This window comes from Triticum aestivum, chromosome 3D (assembly GCF_018294505.1).
Source record: "Triticum aestivum cultivar Chinese Spring chromosome 3D, IWGSC CS RefSeq v2.1, whole genome shotgun sequence".
Taxonomy (NCBI): Eukaryota; Viridiplantae; Streptophyta; class Magnoliopsida; order Poales; family Poaceae; genus Triticum; species Triticum aestivum.
The window spans coordinates 689,818-699,239 of NC_057802.1; the positions used below are offsets into that span (position 1 = coordinate 689,818).

At 43.0% G+C, this 9,422-nt stretch overlaps 1 protein-coding gene across 1 annotated transcript; it reads left to right on the plus strand.

The window, feature by feature from the left end:
• The first annotated feature begins 3,642 nt into the window (after nt 1-3,642).
• Nucleotides 3,643-8,473, plus strand: LOC123073520 (transcription factor bHLH162). Its single transcript, XM_044496617.1, has 5 exons — nt 3,643-4,007; nt 5,033-5,425; nt 5,995-6,054; nt 6,354-6,402; nt 8,223-8,473. The coding sequence occupies exons 1-5, from the start codon at nt 3,834-3,836 to the stop codon at nt 8,471-8,473; spliced, it is 927 nt and encodes a 308-aa protein (XP_044352552.1). The 5' UTR covers nt 3,643-3,833.
• Nucleotides 8,474-9,422: the final 949 nt, after the last annotated feature.

The window sequence follows — 9,422 nt, forward strand, 5'->3', positions numbered from 1 at the left end:
ACAATAACAACCGCCGGTGATGAAGAGAAGCGTAGATCGAAAGCCCCCAAAGGACCAACGCACCAGTACAACAACAACCGCCGCTGACGAAGAGAAGCATAGATCGAAAGGCCCAAAGGACCAATGCACCAGTACAACAATAGCCGCCGCTGACGAAGAGGAGCGTAGATCGAAAGGCCCCAATCAGTAGACACACGAATGCATACTGGGTCCAAGCGGATCCATCGAAGACAAACACTGACCAAATCCCACGAGATTCGTCGGAGACACACCTCTGCATGCCTCTAGCATCGCTGGGACGTGGGCTTGGTGTGAACAACCTTAATCCATCTTCAAGGAGCCGCCGCCGCCTCGTCTCGTGAATAGGACGCAAATCCTAACAAAACAAAAAAAAACATCTAATCACGGCCCTCCTGCCGGCAAGGGCCGACATCCACCGTGTCTCCATGGTCCTAGGACTACAAAGGCGAGGTAGACCGGAGGCGGCGCCGGCGAGAGGCTGGATAAACCCTATCTTTGGTCGCACGAGCGAAGGGGTACGTACATCTGTTTACTCATCACTATTAAAGATAGATGGAAGATAGGACAAGATGAACGTAGAAGAAATAAAAATATCAATCAAATGTAGCATAGACAAATTGTTTTGGACAAATATGACGACCATAAAAGCGTTGTGTATCCCAAGCTACATGGAGACTTTGTAAAGAAAACTGAAAACAGTATTGTACTTGTACTTATAGCCACAATTTTTTTGCTTCTTGCTAGCCACAAATCTGCCCTTTTGCAGCCTACAAGCCAACTCAACAATTGAAAAGTTTTTACATATATATTTTAAACACATCTGTACGTAATGTTCAATAAGACTTTTAGACATCCTTTTAGATCCGTTTAACAAAAACACCACTACACCATGGTGCTCGGGAGCCAAATTGCCACTCCCATGATTACGGAGTACATTCCTTGAAATTCTCTCTCTCTCTCTCTCTCTCTCTCTCTCTCTCTACATATCTTCCGTTGCTGGAATAATCATTTGCACACACACAAATGAAGTATATGTGCATCCACCATGTAAGTATCCAAATGCATCCCGACCGGACCACACTATGGTAGATGGACATACTTTTGGTTTCAAGCATGCATAGCATGGACGTCTGTGGATGGATATAGCGTTGGTCGCTAGCGGTGTGTTCGTTTGCACAGCTGTGCGTCTGCCTCTTGTGCTTTGTGTAAAGGTTAAAAGCCATTGCCTGTCTCATGACCTGGACTGCATCGTCACTATCGGCTGATTCGGCTAGGCCCATGTCGACTGTACGTGAGAGAGAAGACCCTAGAGATTGTTTTGTACACTTGTCGGCATGGCATGTGTCCATCCATCTGTGCCATGCATCGGACCACTAGCTAGCTTGCTTCCACAAGAGATAGATCCGGTTTTTGTTCTCCCTTTGGCGCCATGCACGCATGCACGCGTCGACCACACATTCCTGGGGTGTGATAAACCATTCATTGTTTGCACATTGTTCATATTCGCGAAATACACGCAGGTATTATGTGTATATATGCCAGGAATAATAATGCCCGCACACGCACGATAGAGTCGTAGGGCTTGACGCGACGTATGCGGGGCGAGAGAGAGAGGATGTTTGTTCGTATTCGTGCGTGTGTGTGTGAGAGAGAGAGGTCTGAGGTGGGCTGAAGCTGATGCGGCAAACATGTCCAAACTGCCCAATTTCTTTCCAAAATATGAGGCGGGTTTGGGGAAGCCCAGACTGTCCGAATATATGTGACAGGATTGTGAAGGCCTATGGACCAGGCGTTTTTGGGTCTGAACAAGGTCCCGATTGTCCACCCGAAAATATGAAAAATGTTTGAGGAGTGCCTTGGAGATGCTATAGTGCCAACATGCACATAGCATAGTCATATATGGCGGGATATAGACATGAGCAATGGCAGCTTGGCTCGATAGCCCGTGTTGGGCTTGGGCTCTAAATTTTAACCGAAGTTTAGAATTGGCAAATACTATGAACCCGAATGAAAGGAAATACATATATACACACGAATTGAGCGTCCGAGGAGAGATGTTTCTACTAGCTGCCTGAAGGCAGACATGGACATGGAGAGATGGACAAAGCTAATGGTGTCGGTGTCAGCAAGGCTTCTCCACGGAGATATACGTGCGTCATGCACGCACACGTCATGCATCATATCAAGCTCGATCGACCGATCTAGACAGACACAGGAGAGAGACCTGGCTGCCACAATTCTGTGGTCGCCAGAAGCAATCCAAGGCAGCCGATCCATCAATCTTGGGCTTCATCTTCATGCATGCGTACGTCCGTCAGCCTTGCTCCCGTCACCGTGGTGACGCATGCATGTGATCGATGAGCTGAGCTCTCCTTGGTCGTTTCTTTTTCTTCCGTCAACAAATAATCAATCCAGAGGAGCAGACATGCTAGTCTTGCTTTGCTCGCACTCACTGAATTAATGCGGCCAACATGGAGATGGAGCTTAGTTGCATGTCCATTCAGCACGGCCCAGCCCATCATTACTCACCACTGGTAAACAACAACAGCACAGCGGCAACAGCTTAGATCAGTGTCTCACATTTTATTTTTATTATGTTTTCCTCTCCTTCCTCTCTTGCTCCGCCACTTGTGCCGTCCCCCTTGTCTCATTGTTGCCCAAGTCGGTGACACGCTGCGTCGAGGATGGGGAGGCGGTGATGCGGGCTCGGGATGGGGAGGCGTCGAGTGGCGATGATGCGGGAGGCGGGGTCGAGGAGGGGCGTAGAGGAACTGCGGTAGGCACCGGCATTGCAACGTCACCCGGGATGGCCAGATGGACGCCACCAACTAGAGCTGTTTGTTTTTGTTGCTCCAACCACCAAAAAACGTTCCGAGGACCTATATATGAAGGGGCCTTTGCTGCCAGACCTAGGAATTTGTCGGGCTGGGCTCTGATAAGCCCTATCCTGACGATCCGGGCCCAACCCTAGCCCGGCCACAAAAATGCACTATTATGTATTTTAAGACATTCCCTTAAAAATGTATTTTAAGACTTATTTTATATTTAAAAAGTATTGTTGCGGGGTATATATGTGCATAAATACATCATATAACTACATTTATTTTTAAAAACTATATTCGAGGACATTTCAAGCTTCCGGCCTGTCTATCGGGCTTTGGGTTCGAGCCATTAGGCCCATGCCAAGGCCAATTTGCTGTTGTTGCCCTTAGAACCACATTTTTTTGAATCTATGACAAGTGGGACCCAGCTACCACAAAGGAAACCTTGCCCAACCAAATATAATTCACCACAGATTTGGTGCGGTGGTACGTAAATTAAGTTTTGGTTGTGAATCAAAGTACCCGTCGATATTTCCTAAAAAAAAAAGATATTACCCGTGGATATTTCTTGGTGCTCCCTGTCTCGCAAGCATGTGTACTCACCAGTGCAAGTGTGCAACCACATATATTTCACAATATGTACATATATTTTAATACTCTAGAGTGTTCGTTTGCGGTGTCCACACATATATCTAGCTACTTAGGCATATTTTCCACATCCTGGCCTGCCCTTCCCTTATCCGCGGGCGCGCACACACAGCACCCATCTGTCCCGTCCGCCTCCCATTTAAGCCACACCACTCCAGTCCTCCTACTACCTATCATCCTTTGGAATTCTTCATCTCCTACCTCCATCTGGCTGCTCCATGAAAAACAAAACACTCACTACAGCTAGCTAGCAGCTGCCTTCTTGTATTCATAAACCCTCACTCCTCCTCCTCACCCATCTCCCCCTCCATCATTCTGGTTGCATTTCGACCATCGGTCGAGATGGAGATGCAGGCGAAGGCGGCTGGGGGTGGGAAGAGGAGCAGGACGAGCGGCGGCACGACGGCGGCGAGGGTAGTGGAGAGGAAAGAGGCAGAGAGGGAGAGGAGGCAGCACATGAAGGCGCTCTGCGCCAAGCTCACCTCCCTCATCCCAAAAGAATACTTCTCCAACCCTGTAAGACCACAAACAGTACTCCATATGCTGGACAATTGTTACCCTTTTAGCTGAATAATGGGACACTTTGTTAGCTTCTTCTCTGGCCCAGAAAAAGGAACAAGATGAACACGTTTAGTTATTCTGAAATCTTTCAGTCATGAGGGTTTGTTGTGTGTATATATGGACATTTATTTCACTCTAGCCAATTCAGTATCCAGTAGATCCTATAGTAATTACGTATAGTCCTTCTCATCACATGAAATATATCGTAATCAATTGAGTTCTATTTTGTAAACATTAATTCTTTTTCCCGTTGAGATGGACAACCAAAGCTAGCCGACTGGTACAATCATGCTATGGACCTCACGCCCAGGTGTACAAAATAGTAGTAATACTGAAACATAGAAATTTCTAATTCACCTCGATATATATTTCTGGCATACTCTGAATATACAGCCCAAAGTTCCCAGGAAATATCCAAGATAGTGTGATGTTTGAAATGCGTAATTTCTTTTGTTCCAAGCTTGCGAGAATCATTTTGTTCATCTCTCAAAAACTGAGCACGGAATTCGGATATCCACAAATATATAAGAGAATACATATAATGCTTTATTAATTCTGTGCCTCCATTGGACGTACGGGGTCTTATGCGGCTCTTCACACAAATATTTCTTACCTATTAATAATACTCGCCCCGTCCCATATTAATTGTCGGTGAAACAGCTGTATCTAGCATTGAAATACGCCGAGATACATCCATTTCAGCGACAACTAATATGGGACAGAGGGAAAGTAAACCTAAAGAAAAAGTATGAAGATAATCCACTGTTAGTTTTACAAGAGATGATTTGGTAATATTTTCAAACTCAGAAGATTATTATGTGTGGTCATGTGCATATTCAGGATGCATAGATCCAGGAAATATAGCTCTTCCATTATCACAATAAGAGACTTATCTTTGCAAAACAAATTAACATCCTTGATATATTTTATATTTTTTCTCGTATTTTTCTAACAATGTTGGAATTTAAATGTGTATATAGGATACGATGACCCAGCTAGGCAGCCTGGATGAGGCTGCGTCATACATCAAGAAGCTCAAAGAGAGGGTGGACGAGCTGCAACATAGGAGGAACTCTGCACAAGCAATGGCTGCCGCAAGAGGGGCTAGTGGTGCCTCAACGCCCACCACCACCCCTACCACGAGTGGTGGGGCGGGGTCACCAGAAGGAGAGAAACATTGGGAGGCATCGGCACCGGTGGTGGAGGTGCGTCAACACGATGATACGAGCATGGATGTGGTGCTGGTATGCAGCACAGAGAGGCCGATCATGCTCCACCAGGTGATCACCATCCTCGAGGAAGAAGGCGCCGAGGTCGTCAATGCCAATCACTCCGTTGCTGGCCACAAAATCTTCTACACCATACACTCCCGGGTATGTACATACATATGTATAGCCTTTCACATCTGCACAAGAAAATACAAACCCATGTTGTAAAATATAAGGCACACACGGGTCCGAGTATTCATTTTGACCATAACTATTTACTTGTTGTGTCCATATCTATTGGAGGGGTTTACATTTGTTTCTAGTCTACCTACACATATTGAAGTAAACTAATGGTATATATACAAGTGAAAGACACATGAGGGAACATGGAAGTGATGCATGTATACATACATGAAAAATATGGAACCGTAGATTCCTCTCTATGTAGAAAGATATAAAATTGGGGAAAGCTAGATAAAGAGTTTGAAAATGACCTTAGATATACACATGTGCCACAATTTTTTTAATTCCTTTCTTTTTGTCTTCCTCCATCTCCATCCGCTAGAATTTATGTCGTAAATTTAATCTACCGTGACTGGAAAATGTCTTTACTTGCACGATTAAAGAACTTCTTTCCATCTAAATATAAATCCAATTTATTATCTACCTTTTTCATTAAATTAGCATGGGTTAATTAGTTGCATCAATTAATTTCCTCTCTCTATCTTGTGCAGGCTTTCAGCTCGAGAATTGGCATAGATGTTTCAAGTGTTTCTGAACGACTGAGAGCATCGGTATGATAGTAAACTGATTTGTGTAAAATATATATCCCATAACTATATATAAAGAAAAAATCCCGCATATGGTACATATGTCTAGTTATTAGTTGCTAGAAGAACGGGATGTAAACACAACATCTTCTTCATGTTGTTTTCACAACATGATCAATGTATGGAAAGGGATGTTGACTGTTCTGCAATTTATCACCGACTTTTGGGATGTCATGTCTTGTTGTATGTTGCTGGAGTATTTTTAGAATAAGTTTATAGGCATGTATTGCTCGATATTCTGGCTATGTGATTACATGGTGCAGATGCCCAAAAATATCACCAACTTGCTCGAATGTAATTTACTTTCTACTGGTACGGGCTGCTTAATTATTTGCTTCATTTAATCATCACACATCCGGGAGCAAAAGAGTATACCATGCAGACGTTGTTTTTTTTCAGATAGCTATAACAGTATATAGGGTAAGAAGAAATTCATTATTTAGGGGAATGAACTTTGTTCCCACAACATCCAGACCTTGACATTCAGACATTGACAGTTATGTTAATTAGTATCCATTGGCGAAAGCAAACTTTGGCAAAACAGAAGAAAATACAAGATGTGGCCATGTGGGCGTCATGTCAAACAAATATATGTTGACTAAAGTATCAAACAAAAGAGTTTGTCAGAAAATATGTTGACTAAAGTATCAAATAAAGGAGTATAATATACGGTAAGACCGAGCAAATATTAGAGAAAGGGATGGATGAAAGTGAGAGGCAGATGTTACTGCATACATGCATGTAAACGTGCTGAATACTATTATGTGATGGCTTTTGGTTCTGGACCCCTTCAATACTTCACTTTCTTCCTCGACGTCAAGAGAGTGGGTGATTGGGGAGAGCCTGATGTGGTGGGCCGAAAGCTCACCAGGAAGGAACACGTCTGTTTGTTCATTTTTTAAATTTAGCAATCGAAAATGACGTTTCTCAAAAAAGAAGAAAAAGCAAGTGAAAATGATTGGTTGCTAGCTAATCGGCACTTTTGAGAATCACCACTTCCGTAAAAATTGCATCCACTTTGGTTTCTTATAACTTACTTGTGTCAACCATGAAGCTCCAGTATTTGTTTAAAGTCAGTGTTTAAATTTTGTTGGGTTATTTTTTTAGTGTCTTCGACAATAAATATGTCGTTACAACTAGCTATACTAATGTCGCTCTCGCCAACTTCCGTCACACGAAAGCCATGACACATTGCTCCATCTTCAATTAATTGCTACTAGCTATACTGTAATGTGCTGAAATATTGTGAATCGACAACTCATATGCATGTCAATTTCAGTGTAGTAGTGTGAATGCAAGTAGATCGATATGTAGCAAGTCAACCCATCCGTGTATAAAATGGCGCACATACACACGTAGCGACATGTCAGTTGAACAATGGAATGGTACATTAGATAATATATGCACGTGATAATTGATACTCCCTCCTTTCCGGTTTATATGGCTCAAATCTGAAATCTCATCAACCAAGGCATTTTGTGAGTGAAGGAGTGTATCACGTACTTTACAAAACTATCCCAATTAAACTCATGCATTAATTTAAATTAATTGCAGTGCATGCATGCTTGGCCACTAGATGAGTTGGAACATTACATGCATTGGTGTGTTCCTTTTAAATTCTTGGATGAAAAGATTTAACTAAAAAAGGGATGAAGACGACCCCATTAAATTGGAAAAAAAACAAACAAGTTGAGATAAGCCCTGTAAACCGAAAAGGAGGGAGTAAATCTAAATTAATTGGCCGTTTTTCAGAAGCACATGGGCCAAGAATGTCTCTGCTTGAGAACTTTAACAAATTCAACAGCACTGTTTGAGCAAACGGTGGCCTCTCCAGTGTTGAACTTGGCTATGTCTGCAGATTGTGGGGACTAATATTTAAGCCAGCCTTGAGGGGTACTCCCTCCGTCCGAAAAAGTTTGTCCTTCAAATGGATGTATCTAGCATCAAGTTAGTGCTAGATATATTCATTTGAGGGACAAGTTTGGGACAAGCTTTTTCGGACGGAGGGAGTATTGGCAAATTCTGCTTGGTAGAAAGGAAAAGAAGTTACCATTTTACCTGTGAATGAAAAAATGAGTCAAATGGTAGGGCATATGTACAATGCTCTGCGGAATTGCCTGTCTGCATTGTAGGGACATATGTACAATGCTTTGCTTCACTGGCTGAAGGGCAGTATTTGGCAAATGGCAATATAGGTGGTGGCCTCCACACTCCCTACACCAGCTGCCAACGAGAAGATGGAAGTAACGAGAAGATGATGATCAATTGTGCGTGTTGTACGTACACATGTGTTGCGGCCATGCATGGGGTGCACTGCGTCAACCTGCTCTCTGTGGTAGCATGCATGCGTGCCCTCTGCTTCTCTGATCGATGGGTCAAGTGAATGACTGTGATCTGTGAAGGCAATTAACTGAAAAGCCGAGCATATGGGAGTTTCAAATGAAGAAAAGAAAAAACCATGCAGCGCGCATTGGTACGTACGAGCAGAGACATGCATGTGGCTTTTCATATCAAATGCAAACATCAGGCAACAGTGTACCCACAAATGGATGATTCTCCAGTATGAACTAATTAGCTGAATACATGGAACTCGAAGACTTGGACTTTACATGGCTGCGTTCACCACTCAAGTCTACATACCTAAGAAGACAAAGGTGATTAATGATGGAGCTGTACCAATGTCGGCTTCCACATCCACATGGCTTACACATGGAATCCAAGGAAAAAGATAAAGATGCCTAAACGAGCAAGGCCCTATAGCTTTTGTGCTAGCTGTCTGTGGGGCCCGGCAGCCAGCTGTGATTTTTTCCTGGATGTATATATTTTGTTTACAAAATGATAATTTTCTTGCAAGGAAACTTTCAATCTACTCGTCAACCGTCAAGGTAGTACAAAGAACACTAAAAGTAAAAAATACATCCATGTCTGTAGACCACCTAGCAACGACTGCACGAACTAGAGCGAGCCGAAGGCGTGCCGCCGTCATCGCCCCTTCCTCATCGGAGCCGGGCAAACCTTGTTGTAATAGATAGTTGGGAAGTCGTAGTGCTAAGACCCCATAGGACCATCAGGACAAGAACCGCCACTGATGAAAAGATGATAATTTGCTTTACTTTATGTTGGGGTATGATACATGCATAATGTACACCCTTATGTTTCATCAAGAATTTAATACGTATTATTTTACGTTTACAAAACAACCAAAAAATTAAATCATACACTTGTTCTGCTTGGGTATTTTTTTATTATCTGTTTATTTTTATTAGAAGGGCATTTTATGAAAAGGTTACTTGAAAATTTCCATAGAATTTCCCCGATTTAAGTAAATATCA

Coding starts and splice junctions, on each gene's coding strand:
- LOC123073520 (XM_044496617.1), top strand. CDS start 3,834: ATGGAGATGCAGGCGAAGGCGGCTGGGGGTGGGAAGAGGAGCAGGACG. Junction 5,426..5,994: donor TCTACACCATACACTCCCGG/GTATGTACATAC, acceptor TATCTTGTGCAG/GCTTTCAGCTCGAGAATTGG. Junction 6,403..8,222: donor ATGTAATTTACTTTCTACTG/GTACGGGCTGCT, acceptor TCTGCATTGTAG/GGACATATGTACAATGCTTT.